Source organism: Drosophila melanogaster, chromosome 3R (genome assembly GCF_000001215.4).
Source record: "Drosophila melanogaster chromosome 3R".
In the NCBI taxonomy this organism is placed as follows: domain Eukaryota; kingdom Metazoa; phylum Arthropoda; class Insecta; order Diptera; family Drosophilidae; genus Drosophila; species Drosophila melanogaster.
Genome location: NT_033777.3, coordinates 8,105,181 through 8,122,720, shown reverse-complemented (window position 1 = coordinate 8,122,720; position 17,540 = coordinate 8,105,181). Strand labels below are relative to the sequence as shown.

At 41.2% G+C, this 17,540-nt stretch overlaps 1 protein-coding gene and 1 long non-coding RNA gene across 4 annotated transcripts; one reads left to right on the top strand and one right to left on the bottom strand.

The window, feature by feature from the left end:
- Window positions 1–426: 426 nt before the first annotated feature.
- On the bottom strand, window positions 427–17,389 carry puc (puckered). 2 transcript variants are annotated; one of them, NM_079549.3, is made up of 4 exons: window positions 16,626–17,389; window positions 14,343–14,489; window positions 11,420–11,644; window positions 427–2,209 (listed from the first exon to the last, which is right to left on the bottom strand). In NM_079549.3, exons 1-4 carry the CDS (start codon window positions 16,858–16,860, stop codon window positions 1,386–1,388), a joined length of 1,431 nt encoding a protein of 476 aa, NP_524273.1. In that variant the 5' UTR covers window positions 16,861–17,389; the 3' UTR covers window positions 427–1,385. The 2 variants fall into 2 exon arrangements, with proteins under 2 accessions (NP_524273.1, NP_001287223.1); NM_001300294.1 differs by lacking the exon at window positions 16,626–17,389 and adding an exon at window positions 15,982–16,233.
- lncRNA:CR44331 (long non-coding RNA:CR44331) lies at window positions 8,718–10,022 on the top strand. 2 transcript variants are annotated; one of them, NR_125106.1, is made up of 2 exons: window positions 8,718–9,608; window positions 9,673–10,022. It is a non-coding gene; the product is annotated as a long non-coding RNA:CR44331 (long non-coding RNA). The 2 variants fall into 2 exon arrangements; NR_125107.1 differs by having other exon boundaries at window positions 8,718–9,612.
- Window positions 17,390–17,540: the final 151 nt, after the last annotated feature.

Sequence of the window (17,540 nt, the reverse complement as noted above, 5' to 3'; positions counted from 1 at the left end):
TTAGAAGAGAGTTGTATCGCAACCAGGGAAGATTATCGATTAAATTTGAGCATGTGGTTAATCGTCCTGGAAATCATAAAAACAAACTTAAATTTAAACCTGTGCCTACCATATCTGCTTTTCATCAAGATCAGCTTATCATAAATGTAATTTAATTTTACTATATCCAATGCAGCCTTTAGCAGTAAATGTTAATGAATTATAAAATTCAAATGACAAATATATACAAAAAAAAAATTACTATATTCACAATTCGATATACCCAGTTACTTTGTTATCGATGTTTCCAAGTTTCACCGGCAGGGCTGGCTGCGCTCCAGGGCTACAAAGCAGTGCTTTTATGTTCCATATATTCAAAATATATAACAGTTTTCAACATTTTGGCGGTCCTGTTAAAAAAATGCAAAGGAAAACAGCAGTTGGTTTGGTTACTATTATAATTTCCTTTTACTTAGCATTCGCGTTACACTGCTCAGGTGTAGCTTAGCTTAATAGACTTACGATCTAATACGAAATGAATCATAATCCTCTCACACACTCGCTTCATATAAATAATTAAAACTAGAAAACACAAACTTTTTTCACTTTCAAGAAGTAACTAAACTATTAGAGTGGCTATAGCGGATTGATAAAACTTAGAACAGTTTTGATAAGATCTTTGCTGTGCATATGGCGGGGTTTATAATATTGTTGGGGGAATTGGGTTGGGTTCGATTTGTGTGGCAAGTCAGCAGAAATAGTTGCAGTGCATTTTGGATTTCATTGTTCTATGTGAAGTTTAATATAGTTTACGTGTGTATATATATGTAGGTAGGTAAGTTAAGAATCGCTTACAACTAAATTTAAACTAAATTAACATGTACGAGGTTTTCTTTCTCTTAAACAATTTCTCCAGTTGCTTGTTTTGGATTATTTTAGTGGTTTTCGCTTTGTGGTTGGTTGGTTCAGGGGCGAAAAGGAAATACATTACAAAAGCTCTTAAAAGGTATTGCAAGTACATAGTTTAAGCTGCAATTGGTATTTCTTTCCCTTGTGTTTTGTTTTAGGTACGTTTGTATGTACAGATATTGAACGTTTTTATTTACACGTTGCAGAGGTGGCTTCAGAAACCATTTAGCATCACCTTGTTTAATAGGAAGTATCAGCCCTCTCGCCGTTTCTGACTTAATAAAATCTAAATTTTTTCAGCCAGGTAAAAAATTCCTTAGTTTCAGTAAACAAGTAGTTATAAAATACATCAAAACTTGATCATTTTCTACTAGTCTTCGAAAAACGTACAGCTTTATCAATTTTAGTTTTGATCATAAAGAATGCGGCAATTGGGTGCACATTTTCTTTCTTTTCACTGCTGCTACTTGACGGCGGCTTTCCGCAGGCACCTTATCTCAGTCCCTCGTCAAATTGCTAGCCACATGGTTAATCCTGCTATCCGGTGCCTCCTCGCAGACGGGCGTCGATGGCACCGAAAGCCAGGGCATGGTGTTTGGGATGGGTGACGCAGGCGCATAGCTGGACTCCAGATCCAATCGCAGTTTGGCGGGCGAATTCCGCTTGAACAGAGCCAACTGCCGCGTGGGTGACAGCAGATTTGGCTTGCTGATTGCGCGGGGTGATACGGATGAGCTGGTGGACTGCAGCAGTGAGCAGATGCCACTGCTGCTGCTTGTGGAGCTGGGTGAATCTAGTTCTGAAACCGACGACGCTGCCGCCGAAGTGCTGGGCGCCTCGTCATCCGGGGTAATTGGCGGCGAGGTCAATCTGGATGAGCAGTTACTACCCGCCAGGCTGCCGGAGCCGCTGTCCACATCATCGTAATCAAACCCATCCTCGTCCATAGCCTCGCTATCCGACTTGGATTTACCCCGTTCCCGCTGTTCCCGCTTCTCCTCCTCCTCTGGCTGCTCCACCAGTTGACTAGATTGGGTGCTTAATCCCACAGAAGATGACGAAGGATTGCTAGGACTATTCAGGTGCGGGGTTGCGGGCGCCAGGACTCCGCTCTTGCGCAAATTCTGCTCCAGCTCCAGCAGCTGGCCCATGAAGTTCAGATTGGGCGAGATGATCGGCCGGGCCACTTTCACCAGCTTGTAGGCCTCCAGCAGGGAGAGCGACTTGTACCGCATGACGTAGGCGATGGCAATGGTGGCGCTCCGCGAAATCCCCGCGTGGCAGTGCAGCAGCACTCGGGAACCCGTTTTCCGTGCATCTTCTGCAAAATATCAAGGGGAAAAGGTGCGTTTTAGTCGGCTGATAAAGATGGTAAAAAGTTTATTGCTCGAAAAATATGCTACAATACAATTGGGGGCTCTTAATGATTATGAGCTACTATCTTATCATAGAACACCCTTGCTTGATGATTTTTTTTCTAGCTATTGTGATGTAAGAAATTTAATAATAAAATACAAGTATTATATATTCCCTTGATCACGATTGAGCTGACTTGATCGTTAAGATCAGTTCTTTAGTTTAGAATTGTCTTTTTTTTAGCTTCTTATTTTAGCTATTTTTAGGCCTTGTTTTGCATCTCTAGCGACGGAGAAACTTTTCGAATTTCGAGTGTCGAACGTGGAAGCTTCGATGATGTTGCCGCTGTGTTGATATCGCCCTGTCGATACTTTCAGTGTATTTGTGCCTGCGCTGTGGGCTTTTCGCCGCCTCTCGCTCTTCGAGTTCGCTCTCCCACTCTCTCGCTCGGCAACTCAACTGTGTGAATTTTGCTGATATGAGTCATCATCAACGCCAGAGGCAACAGCAATAGCAACAACAACAAAGTGGTGAGGCTTATTGACAGAACATTTTTATACCCTCACGAGTGCACACTCGCACACTTGCACAGACGCAAGCACACACACACACACGTGGGCACATTAACTCATAATTTACGTTGTTATTTTTGGCCAAAGATAAGCGGCAGAAGGAAGAGAAAGAGAGTCCAGAAGAATCCGCAGCATACGGCGCACTTTTTTCCAAGGCTCACCATACTTAATGTACAGTATCGACTCACCAAAGTGGATGTGTTGTAATACAAAAGAATATAACTGGAGATCGCTTCTTTTTTTTATAAATATATATAATAATATTGTTGTATTTTATACATAGAAACTTTATACTTTTTTTTATATAGAAATTTATCAGCCTGGATGGGAACATTGGTTTTTGATTATAGAAGTATGACTGTAACCATATTAAGCCACCATCGAAAAATAAGCTTTATATCTTATCGCACAGGAATTGGTTGTGGTGTGATTTTGGGTTTGGTGGTGAGCAAAAAAAAAAAAATGGGTGGCTTCCGAGAGGGGTTTTTATAGGGGGAATGGTGCAGCCTTTCCTAATCGATGCGATGCTTACTCATAATACAAACAAGGCAACACACTTGTCTGATTTCCAAACAGCTGATAACCAGCCAGTCGGGCAGAAGCCTTGTTAGTCACCAGGCAGGCGCCTACCCTTGCCACCCCCTCCCCCCCCTCCCATCATCCCAACCGAACCCCGTTTTCGCGCAGTGCACTCTGCACACCCCCATTATAAAATAAACTCCTCTTCTTATCATGTAGCCAGGAGGTGATATCAGCGATAAATCTGGAAGGCGCGTGTAACTCACTACAAATTGCAACCATATTGGCTGCTCGTCAGTCATCACTATACAATATATATAATAACCGCCCGTGACCCACCCCTTTTTCCACTATTTTAGCTAAAGTGGTTAGATAGCAGTGCGCTTTTGATTTATCAATGAACAGTGGGGGCACAAAGTGGACTCCGATAAGGAGACCTTCCCTACTTCGATTTCACAAATTTCGACTACAACTATGAATTGCAGTTTACACAGTAACCAGTCAAGTGACATTAAATCGAGTTAACCGTGTTATCGGTACGATTGTGATGATATAGCAACGATAAGCGCGTCCGGGGAAAATCCATCATAAATAAATAATTAACTACCATTCAAAGATAACCGTAGAAAACAGAGGTTCTGGGTGCTCAAGTACCCAAAGAACGGACGTCAGAGTCTCCAAAATGGATTCTTGCCTCACAAGACAAGCTAGATGAAGCAACCAAAATGAGTAATTTGTCATGGTTTCGACTTAGAAATGGGGTTTACAAAACTATCATACTGAAATCCATAAAAGATTTTCTTAAGCTAGATAGTTTGTTAAACGTAGATATGATGATATTGGAATCATTGACCATCATTCTGTGAGTTTACCAGTGGCAGAATCAAAATTGGCAAATAAAGAGGATGAACAATCTGTAGGCTGGCCAAAAATAGACCTACCGATCGGATCGAATAAAGGGATGGAGGAGGCCAAAACGACAGACGAATAGATAAAGAGAGATGGCCATTAAGCGTACAATGGCAGACAATTGGTCACCGTCCCCGTTCCGTTCCGTTCTGTTCCGTGCCTTTCAGCTGAGTTCCATTCACACGGCGCTCATAAATCCTCTTAGTTAATGACCCCGTCGCTCAGACAGTTAAAATCGCGCATAAAACGCGCCGTAAACGCGCCTGCCACATGACTCATATCATATGTGGGCTAGAACGGTCCAAGATATTATAATGCATAATGACAGGGGGACTAATTCTAAGGAGTTTCGCAAAAACTAGCCACAACTAGCACTAGTTAATGATGAATGAATTTCGCAAAAGTCTAGTTTGAGTCACTATGAAGTTGTTCGGGCTAATTGGACTGGGGTTCAATTTAAGAACTGAGAACTAGAAGTGTTGAGAAATCAAATAAAGTTCATTTTTAGGAAAAACTAGTTTACAATTTTGTAAAATGCTGTATCATTTATAGCATCATATAACTGTTTTCTTTAAACTAGTCATCATGGGTATATGTGCGTAAAGAAAGCCAACAAATAATCTGTTTGTTTATCTTTTTCCGTAATTTTTGCATTTTTCTGTTTAAGTTTCGATCCCAGAGAACGGAACTCAAAGCGGACGCTTTGATCGATTATTGGGAAGCCGGGCTTTGGTAATTGTTTATTGTTCGTGACAAATATGCGGCCATATATGCTGTGGGGAATTACTAATCGCCAATAGAGCCTTGCATGCGTATGACTAAACAACTTAGTTCACCGGAGCACATATTCCGCCGATGACTGTGAATGACTGATGGATCCCGTCGTGTCGTGCCTATAATGGGGCAGTACACGTTGCCACCATTCCAAAGGGCTGAGAGTCGTGACTCCATTTCGGGGGCGATGCGTAATGCCAACTTTGGGTAGTCGTAGTCACCGAATTCTTACACCAATGAATGTATGATTAAGTGCAACAGTAGCGATGTCTCTTTTTTTTCTTCATTTTACTGTCCGGCCCCCGGGTGCGTCATCTGATGATTTCGGCTCAGAAGTGGGCCAAGTGGCAGACGACTGTCTGACAGCTGGGATGCCAGGGCGATGGTATGGGATCAAATGGGGTTATATGGTGGATGGTATCGCCGTCTCGCCAGCCAACGACGATGACGACTTGTCGCGTCGTTTTCGGTTCTTGTTCTCAATGTCCGCTTGCCCAATGCATCATTTCACTTTTTCTCGTGATGATTAAGTCCCGGATCTCGGACCCAAGGGTCAACCAAATGTGTTCGAGGGCGCGAAACTCTCGCAACTCCCTCTGAGTCATGGCCAGAAACAGAAACGGCAACAGAATCGGAATCAGAATCGAAAACAGAAACAACCTTTGAGCAGGAGGAACATGATATATGAATGAGCTGTTTTATGTTTTACAGCAATGTTCAGGGAAATAGCACAAGAGCCAAGGATGCATAGTTGGTAATAACACAAGGAAATGTCCTTAAGGATCATAAGAAAACAATTAAACTAAGAATATTTTTAAAAATATAGTAAATTTTACTTGAATGGCATTTAACACTTCTAATTACCTAATAAAGTAACCATTTTTCAACACTCAGTTTGTTATGAACTTCTTTAGCTTGATGTTATTTTTATACTGCTGGCTGCTTTAACCAAAGCACGTTGTCAAGCAACAAGTAGTTTTGTTTATGTTCGAAATATTTAATTACTTTCGGCGACCGTTTATCATTAAGAATACTCCGCTTACTCATACGGATTTCTGATTCAGCCAGAAAGAGACGGCCGTATGCCGACCGAAAGAGACAGCCGCAGTGTGAGTCTGAGTGCGGCAGGTGCCAGTGCCAGGACACTTAAATGGCGATAAGACCCCGCTGAATCATCGAAAACAAAGAGAGTGGGATCTCAACTTGACCTTCAACTTGGCGAATCTCGACTTTGACGTGTCGAGTCATACGGAAACAACAAAGCCCCCCTAACAAGACAGCCTGCACTTTGAAGTCGCCTTCAACTTAAGCGGGTCGGGTCGGGGTGAATAGTGGGTAGTGAGTGAGTGAGTGAGGGAGGCAGGTAGATGGATCAGGGCTCTCCTCGGGTGATTCACGAAGAGCATGCGCAGCGGCAATAACAACAAACGGAATGTTTCATAAACAAATTGCGCGCAAATCAAACACTTGGAAAATACAGAGTGCGCGGGCGCAAAAGTCTCAAAAGGAAGGTATTGATGAATAAGTACACAATGAGTTGTTTTTGTATACCCTCCCATTGACGAGACTTTTTCGTTGAAGTAATAACGATCCCATCTTACGATCTTAAAAGTGATATTCTAAATAATTCATGTGTATATTAATCATATTTTTTTCTCTGTAGAGAAAAACGAGGAAGTGTGGGCCTCGGGTTCCCTTTTAAAATGATTAAGAGCCTTATACATTCGATACAACAATAAAAAGAACGAAGCCGCAACGCAAATTTCAAATTTGAAATTCCTGTGCGAATATTTTCATTTTTTTTCGCTTGGTCGATTTTTGCATTTTAAAAATAGCCGGCTGACGAATATTGAAATTATGCGCACGGGGGCCAACAAAAATGTCACCTCGGGTTTTTGGTTGTTGTTTCGGTTAATTCTTTTTTGTTTGTTGTCTGCCAACGGATTCTCGATTACTCATTAGCCGAAGGATTTTGATTTTTTTTGGGTTCTCTCATTTTATACTGAGTACTTTTTGGCTGAGTTACTTGGGACAACGATATTGACTTTTTATATTAGAACAATCTATTTTCTAAACTCTCGGTATATATTTGAACATATGCATTCATAGTTTTATCTAATCAGCTGTCCAATTGTATATATGTATGTATATAGAATGTGACTATCGCCAAATGTTCTCGAGGGGCCTCAGCTTTCAGTTTGCTTAGCTGCTTCTACGACCGTGTGTCCACAACCCGTAATTGTACTTCGAATGCCCCGTAAACGTAACCTGTAACCGTATATATACAAATCTATATATGTACATATGTGTGTTTGTATGCTCCGTTGTAGATTAAGTTAGTTCGCCAAAGAGGCCTCTCCGTCGTTGGCAGATAAAAGTTGACGGCTTGATAACTTGATAGCTTGGCGCGCAAATAATATGGGTACAGTCAGTACAGACATCGCGGCGATAAGTTGACAAATTGGATGGCAATCGTAGGAAAGGATGTGGAATCGGCTAGAAAGCCCCTAGATAATAGATAATAGATAATAGATCGAGCATTGCTGTGAGAGATCTCTATTTCGAATTTAAACCTTGCTATTATGTTTATTTACCTCAGCATCTGGTATTCTTGGCCAATTTAAGCGGAACGTTTGTTTATAATTATGGCCTTGTGTTTAAAAATGTCAGATACCTTGAAGGAAGTAAGATTTTACCTCTTTTTCTTGGTTTATGAAACAAAACATTGCATACATATGTACAGAAATAGATGCAAATTTCATTTGTTATTAGTAAATTGGTCTTTAATTTTTTAGTTCTTAACTTTTTGGGATATCTGAAAAATCCTTGTAACGCTTAAATCTCCATTACAAGTAAAATAGAGCGAATACTACCGATTGAAATACCGCTCAATTTCCTGACAATTGAGGCTTTGATTGCTTTCTAGGCCAAGTGGCTCGGTTTGGTTTATCGTTCATGTTAATGACACAGCATAATGACATTAGCATTATCCGACAACTACAACTACAACAACAATTGGGGCCTCGAACTCTACCGTCGCCTAATGAGCCTCTGCCGGTGCCGCTGCCACTGCCGCTGCCTCTGCCGGCGTTGAGTTCATTTTAAGCTCTGCTTCAAAATAGCGGTGCTTCCTCTTTCCCCACATCCCCCAACACCCCGCCACCCCCGCGCACACAAAGTGCTGTTATAATGAATGGAAAACGAAAAGCAGCGGAACAATGAGAAATCATAAGTTGTACGGTAGAAGAGGAAGCTCACTAAGAAGGGGATCAGCATATATTCAGGCGAAATAAAACAATAATAATAGGCATAAGGTGACGACGGCAAACCAAAAACGAATGCGCAAAAGGCCGGGGCAAATACACACAAACTCACAAACACAAACAGAGAAGCGAAATCATGACTCATGCACTCAGTACAAAATTGTACGTATACTTTTCCCTGCTTCTTCTTTCCCGCCGCCGCCGCCACCTCCTTTTGCTTCTTCTTTCTCTTGTCCGTCTCCCCACCCACCGTTACTTCGTGCCTGAGTACTAATGTGTTGCTGCGCGGGTGTGAGTGAGCGAGAGAGGTAGAGCATTTATAAAAATAATACTTAAGCATGTATAAAAGCGGCGAAGTTAAGGAGCAACAATTAATAGAAGCACACTTTAAAATTTTTTTAAAGCTTTAATCCCATTTTAAAAATTTGTTACTTAGATTTCTTTCTGTGTAGCGGTCAAAAGAAGTCTGAACCAAGGATTCTGATCCGACAGATGCAAATAAAATAAAGAGCGCAGGCAAGCGAGAGAGGAAGCGATATTAACCAGCTGTTGCTGCGCCCCGCACCTGAAATCCACAACAACAACAACGACCATAAAACACCAACAGCCGAGGCCGCACGCACAAGGATAACCCACTAAAAGAAGAAAAAACCAAATCGATGACTCATGAACAGGAACCGAAATGTTTACAAAAATAGAACATATGCCAAAACGAAACAGCGCCGGAGGAAAAGAGAGGGGTGAGAAGTGCCGTTGGCGGCGCAATAAATAGCAACAATAAGAAGCCAACAGAAAAATCGATGCGGCTGTACCGTTCACCCAACCATCCATCCATCCACCCACCCACCACCACCTATCGCCCACCCACTCTCTCGCCATCTCGCTCTCTGTGTTCCACATTGCATTGTGAACGAACAACGAAACGTAATGGCGATGAGTCATCATCGAGCCAGGGCACAGTGGTGGCCAAAAATACATTAACACTCGGGCAGCGCAGGAGGCGCGTCGACGACACAACCCTTATCAGAAAGGACGTTTGCGGTTGGCTGGTTGGGTTAGCTAGCCTTGTTGTTGGTGCTGCAATCTGCATAAAGTTTCCATTGCCCGTGCAAACTTGTCTGCACCGACAAAAACGGCTATAGTTGTGGCTCCTATTATCATATTCTACCGAGTTTACTCTATGATAAACTTTTATCTACAAAGATCGACCTTCGCAAGGCTATAGCTTTCAAGTAACTCAGGCGTTTCGTTAAGATTAGACAGAATATTATACCATCTTACGTTTTAAAAAATATTGAAGCACCAAATCTCAGGTGGAACTAAATGAGTAGGTGTGAACTAAAAGAGTAATTTTTTTTCAAATCCTTATTTCTATCAGTTATGTTTTTCAGTGTGGCCAAAGTCGCAACACAGTTACGGCAGCAACAACAATGCGACGACGACGCCGCTGCCGCCATGCTGTCTGCCAACGCCAACACGCAACAGCAACAACAATGCGACGACCAAGAAGAAGAAGGGACAGAGGACGGAAGGAGCGAAGGAGGCGATGAAGAGAGGCGAATGGATAAGCGTAGGAGAAGTCACAACAAAAACTTTTTGAGGTGGAAGGAGCATTGCTCCTTATCAACGCACCCCAATTGCCTCCATGGGAGCGAGGGAGTTGGATAGATATGTACATGTATTCCACGTTGGAAATTACTTTGACTTGAGCTTTGCTTTGAAATTTTTTACGGTTTACTCCAAATTAGCTATTAACTTAAGATTATAACAAAGATTAAAATGGCACATTGAGCCTTTTAACTTTATTTTATGAAGAAGGATTATTGCTGATTTTAAAATAAAATAACTTTATTTAACCTGTAATTCAATTTATAATATGAATAAGGTCTAGGATCCATTTCATACACATAGTTTCTTTTACGAATTTGGCCTGTTCATTCAAGGTACTGAAATATAATCCAACAAATACTCATATTTACTTAAAATAGGGTCAAAGGCATTTAAAATTAAGCATATGCTTTGAAAACCGAGTACGATACAATCCGTGGCTGTGTAGAACAATAATATCACTTTTTAGAGACGTCTAGTTTGGAGGTCGTCGGTCGCTCATACCCGCCCACACTTTTTTTCTCGCGCTTGTTTTAAATGAAATATTTGCACTACTTAAACCACAGACGCTACAAAAAACATTAATAATACCTAGAAACAAAAGCAGCAATAAGAACGACAAAGCTCGTGCACACGTGCCAAGACATTAGCTTGGATGAAAAAAAATATATATACATACATATGTGTATAAAAAAAGCAAAACAAAAATACTTGATGAACAGCTTTGGACATAGAAAATGGAAATGGAAAAATGCGATTGACGTCAGCATTATATTCCACGGCTAAAGTTCTCTCCTCGTTCCCACCTCGTGCCCCCTTTTTTGCGTCTCAGTGAAGCAGGCGGCTACATATTATTATTTTCATTTAAAATTAACAATTTGTATAGTGCGCTTGGTTGTGTGGAAAAAGCGCTGAGGGCAGCACGAAATGCCAAGAGCACACACACAACACAACAAGCCAAAAAAAAGGGGCAAACCAAAAAGTCAATAACGAATTTTCCAAGCAGATCCAAAGAAGAAAGGCGACTGGAAGCCAGACGAAAACCGTTATGCAAAATCCACAAATGAGCCCGCTGACCGCGGAAAAAGCCGCCAGGCATCCAATAACAAGTCACGTTTAGCAATTGGCAATCGCAAATCGCCAAGATGATGACTAAGCGTAACACGGATTCTCCGACTGAATTCGGGGAGCTCTAGCTTCCTCAGAATTTAATATTATTTTTCCAAGATTAGGCTGACATTATAGGAGGCTAATCTCTGTCAAATATTTGGAATCTTTCACGACCATGCGCGTTTTTTTTTTAAATGAGCTAAAAGCATTTGCATCTTCCTAGAACTTTTCTATGGAAAATACTGTTTCTAAAGTAATACTTCTTGTTGGCTAAGTAAAAAAAAAACGTAGCTTTCAGCGTTCATATTACTTGTATCTTTGGAATACATATTATAAATATACAAATTGTTTTTATGGTGATAGTCTGATGTGGTTATGGTTAAACCATGATCGTGGCTCAGATTTTCCCGGGAAACTTACCGATAAAGTCGTAGGCCTCCTGGAAGTACTGCTTGATGTTCTGATGTGGCGTATCGCTGGCAGGTATTTGCATGTACTTGAGGCCCTGCAGATGGCTCTCATTGGGACTTTGGCAGGTAACGTTCAGCACACAGTTGGCGCCCACGCTGCTGGGATCGTCGGCGTCGCGTCCATTGCCCAGCAATAGATGCGGGAAAACGGGCGAGGCGGGGTGTGTTTCTATATCTGCAAAGATACATGCGGATCGGATTGGATTGGATCATTAATTTTTATGAGTAAATAATGGAAAAGTTCTTGCTGCCCTCAAACGCCGTACAAAAAGTGACCATTGTCGGGGATCTCTCTCTCTCTCTCTCTCTCTCACTCGCACTATAAAGCGATGGAAGTTTGCCAATTCGCGATGTCATGCAACAAAAGAGTCTGGGCATATGATCATTGCGATGGGGATGGGGATGGGGATGGGGATGGGGATGGGCATGCCCTGTTTTCTGTATCTATTGTTGTACACAACGTCTAAATTTTGCTACAACAAATTGTTTATTTTTTGTTCACCCCTCTACCCCTACCCTCCTTCTCTTTCACCTACTCCACCACCGCGGAGCGTTTTCGTTTCGTTTCGATTGGATTCGTCTGCTGGGGCCTCTGTTGCTGTTGCATGAGTCATGCCACACACAGAGGCATAGTCTCAGTTCAGTTGGGTTCAGTTTTATTGGCAGTGGGCGAAGCCAAAGGTGGGGGTGGGCAAGGGGGAAGCGACAGGGTGGTCAGCGGGCCGAGGGGTGGCTTCACATTGCCTCATGGCCGTCCCCGAGTTCGTAGCACTCTCAATGAGCCGCGCAATTGTTTTTCCTTCCCTCTCTATGTGTATCTATAATTGTGCACCGTCTAACTACACTCCGAAAAACCAAATTTCACCTTATAAAACTACCATTAAGAGAAAAACTACCCTGGAACTTCTTTCGATGGCGTTTTCGTACAACTCCCCTGTGCAAGAATCGAACTTCTTCTCTAAATGTTACTTTGGAATTGAAATTACACACATTTGGTTCGAACTTTTTTTTGCCAATGTAATGTTTAGATAAAAGTGCTGTCCCAGGGACCAGCATGCCCTGCGGTTTTGGCCATAGACACCCCTCCCCCTTCCCACCTCATCGACTCCCTTCCATCGATTATTTGTCATTTGGCTTGCGTGTTAATTGATAGCACTGAGAGCCATGGCAACGCAACTTCGTGTTTTTCATTTATATTTATTTATTTGGGCTGGCTGCACTTTGTGGGTCACACGGAAATCACTTGCATTAGTCATCGGCAGCACGTTGGAACTTTACTTTACACGTAAAGATGATTGTCATTGCGGCATTTACGCCAGCAAGCCCCTTCTGATAGCACTACATATACAAAAATATACACAAAGTACACAGTAATGTATTAAGAATGCAATTAAAAGATTTCATAAATAATTCCACAGTGACTCAGCTGTCGATTCGATAAACAGGAATCGCTAGTGTTTTACTAACAAACATTGTAATGACGGTGGTCTATAGATCCCCAAACAGAAATCGATCGGTAATTTGTAAGCGCAGGGAATTGCCAATATCGTAAAAAAATATATTATTACATTTTGGAAGTTTCCTTTGTATTGGTGGTGAATAACGATTGATTATAACTGTGACCTATTGTGAGTCATTGCCACCCCTATATCTTATTCACTTTTTTTTTTTACAGATATGTGAAATAATTTTAAATAACTGTTTCATTAGAAACACTTGTCTCCAAATGTTGCATTGGAAATATATTGACCGATAATGTATATTCAAATCAAATGATTTTTAGCATTAGTATAGGCCTGAGATTATGATTGAACTAAAAATTATTTTTAGTTTTTCATCTATAATAATTCATTACTATATGGAAGATACTGAAGCCCATCACGATGTGATCACACCTTTGTCAGGTGGAAAAGCGGTATACATGTACATATGTACATGCATACATACATATGTAAGTATGTATAAGTTGAGGGTTACCCCACTCAAAGCCGAGATTTAGTACGATGCCCAACGTGAGTAACTGAGTAATATGCAAAAGTTTGACATTGAAAATTTCTCTGTATGACAATCGTTGTTGTTGCTACCTTTGTTATTATTGTTTTGCATATGTTTTGCTGCTTTCGCATACTTTTCATACACATGTATGTACATATACGTACACCACATTTCGTAACGTGCAAAAATACGAGTTAAATGTGCGAGCAAGAGAGCGCTACAGAGCGAGCGATTTATCTCACAGCACGTGCCAAAGCAAAAACAAAACTGTTTGTTTTTAATGTTAAAGCAGAGCTCACAAGTGCGAGAAAGAGATGGGGCGAAATGACGGAAAGATTGTATGACAATCTGAGACAATTTATCGCCATGTTGTACTATCAGAACGGTCAGTTTGTAGAGGGGGTGCTGAACTTGGACCAAGTAGGAAATGAAATGCAATGGTAAGCACAAGCAGCACTATTCATACATATGTACATGCAAATATGCAACAGTAGAACAATCGAGCGATTTCCCGATCGGCTGGCGATATGGTGCCCCTTGAGTTCCGTTCTTGATCGCAATGCTTTGTAACTTCCTAACTAGCACAGTTATTGTGATCAGCTTTAGATTGCAATCTATGCAATCTACTATGAGTGATTAGTGTTTGATTATTTGATTATTTTATCATATCTCTAACAGTTTTCAAGATGCAATGCTCTACGTTTGCATGTGGAAATATTAGGTTTTTAACTTCTTGCATACCAAAATACATGACGATTCACGACTTTTCACATAATTGCCAAAAATTTCTAACCGACTCACAGAGAGTATTGTTTGAAACCCGTCTTCGGGTCGCATACCTTTGCGCTGGGTTCCCCATTTAGCCGACTTTCACTTACCGTAGACCGCCGGACTGGAGCAGCTGCGGGTTAGCGCCGGCGTCCGTCCGCCGCCGTTCATTGCCGTTGATGATGACGTCGTCGATGTCACTTCGTCACATGCCAGATTCTCCCTGGACCGCTTGTTGGGATAGTCCTTCTGATTGGCTGCCGAGGGAAGGAGACGAAGACCAGAAAATACGCATTAATGCGGTGATTTAAAAACTGATTTTAATTGGCGGTTAGCGATTTGCTTAATTTTATAACCCATGATGTCAGCACGGACCGTGTATGGACCGCAGTGCGAAAAACTTGTCGCGCCAGGTTCCCCGTTCAAAAAAACCGCAAAAATATTTCGTTTCGATTGCCGCCTGCCAAAACTGACGTAAGACATTTATTTCGGCTCTAGAGTTTTTTTTTCTTCTTTTTCGCCTGATTACGAGCGAATGCAAAGCCAAAGTTTTCCACATTCGCTCGCAGCTCACAAGTCGCTTATCACAGTGAGCAGGCATAATTAGAGAACGCTTTGTAAGCTAGCCCGATACCAATTTGATAGTATATTATAGTAAAACACAATCCAGATTATTCATTTATAGGTAAGTCTGAACAAAAGCTGTCAATAACAAATAGTTGAAAACTTTTTTAGTACGGCAATCTTGGGTTTTTAATGCTGGTATATTTATGTTCTTAGCATCATTCTGATTTCTTCGAATATTATTAAAATTAATCTTGTAGTAAATATTTGTTTTTAAAAACTTCAAGTACGATTTTCCCCCTACACTAAACTTTAATTTTAAGCCATGTTCCTTGATTGAAGGGTATCATTTCAGCCGTCCGTCAAAAGAAAAAACTTGATAAGATAACCAATGCTACAGTTTGTATTATGTTTTCAAAGTGGTCTTAGGAGTTCGGACTGTGCTGACTTGATCAAATCGACTTTATCAGCCTTGCCAGAAAGTATAGTCTCTTTTATGCTGAAAAGCAAAACAACTTCGAGCAAACTACTGGGGTACAAAATTGCTGTTATCAGCCAAGCGACCTCAAAAGCCAAAAAACAACACAGAAAAAAGCAACAGCCTCAAAAAAAGTACAACCAACTTTTCACCGCGGCAGGAAACGTTGGTTATGTTTTTTTTTTGTCGCTGTTGTTGTTGTTTGCGGCTAGTAAAACAAGTAAAATCGCATGCCAATAGTGCATTGCAAACCTCCAGGGGCGTCTGGGTCTGGAGTGTGTGGGTTTCGAAGGGGGCCTATGGTGTGGGAAACGGGGGGAGTGGTGTGAAGTAGAGTAGAAAATAGGAAAGTGCTAATTAGTATACAGTGGCTTGTTTACTTTTGGAAATGAGCTATGCATCAGCTTTCTGTTCACTATTTTGTCCAACTTTTGGGTTGCGATTCGCCATTATGTTTACTGTTATTAGTAATTCGCTGTTTATTGTCTAAAAAAAACTTGGCAACAAGGTAGTAAATCTTTCACTTTAAGATGATATTAATTTTAAGTGATTTATAAAGCGATTGTAATGCTTCAACTTATATTATATTTAATAAATTTCAACTATTCTGTAAATGTTTTGGAACTTTGACTCAACGAGGGCACCCCTTTTTAGTTTCGCCCCTGGCCCTTGCAACTAACCCTTCCTGCTCTTCCGCTCTTTCTTACCGACTCCCAACTTCAGTTTTGAGTTGTTGCCGCGGCTGTTGCTTTTTCTCCTTCTGCTCCCCTTTTGGCCTCCTCCTTCGCACGCTTCTCCCTTCTTCTGTTGTTGTTGTGCCGATGAATTCGTACTCGAAAGGTCGTTTCAAAGCGGGTTTTTCAGCGTTGCCAGGCCGCTTGAGAAACCTGCTTTGCTTTACATTTTTTCTGTTGTTTTATTTTTTTTATTTGTACTCGTATTTTGTTGGACTGACTGATTTTTTTTTTCATTTATCCAGCCAACAGAAACGAATCGAAACGCTTCTTTTGCTTTTATTTTTGAAAGACACGCGAATTGTGAGTCACGTATGGAGCGAAAAAAAGTAACTGACTCTGAGTCTGATCTCTCTCGAGTTCGTTTCTTTTTGCTTGTTTTTGCTTTTGTAGAAATGAAATGGAGACGCTTACGTGTGCTCCCCCTCTCTTTCGCGCCCCAGCAAAAGTAAACAGCATGCCGAGCGGTAAAAATCAAGAGAGCAAGAGAGAGGGATTAATACGTTCTCCCTGTCCCGCTCTTTTGATTGGTTTGAGTGTAATCTTAAATTGTACGATTTTTCTTATTGCTTATTTCTGTTGATTTGATTCTTTTTTTCGCTTCTTTTTGTACTTACCACCAATGCGATTGTTGTTGTTGGTATTTTGGATTGGCATAAATAACAGAAGACACGGCGCTTCTCGCTTTATCCGCATTTTCATTTCACTTTGTATATGACTCACGCTGTCGCCGTCTCCGTCGCACTCACAGCGTCCGTTGTGGCTGTTGTTGTTGCGTGCTGTTGACGTTGCCGTTGTAGTGTTGTTGCTATTATTGTTGCTGCTGCTCTGCGTTTCTCGATTCACACACATATGCACGCGCTCACACTACACACATACACATGGGGGCCTTTGGTTGTTTTAAAATTGATATATGTATATTTTATTTGTTGCTTTCTGCCCGTATAATAATCTATATTATTTAAGTATGATTTTCGGTAGGAGGGCTTTATTAGATAATCCCCGAGCCACTTGTTGAGCCACTTCCCGTTATAAAGTGTGTTGCAACCAAAAGTCGGGGGCCCAGAAATCGAGTTTTATTTCCACTTGTAGCACGCACACTTATTTTTAATTCATTAATCGAAAAACGCGCGGGTTGTAGATCTCGTTTTTATATTTTATTTTAGTATTAATTGTTTGCTTCCTCTTCTCACGATTCGTGTTAAAATTATTGTATCCAATGATAAATGTTTTTACCAGAAATATTCTAGTTTTAATTTCCTACTGTTTTCGCGCGGAGCTTAGTTATTTTTCGAACTCGTTGTGCAAAGATGTAGACACAACCGTTCGAAGCGGTATTCAAAAGGCGAATGAATGACCGAATGAATGAGCGCAAGACGAATGAACGGGCGCAAAACAAATTTGATAACCGAATTTGATAAAGACGCGATTAGTGTGACCAGAGGCTACTACAGTTAAAAAAGGCTAACAAGCTGAAACTTTACTCTACGCTCACCAAATTCACCAACACTGAAGACTTTGCGGTTGAATTT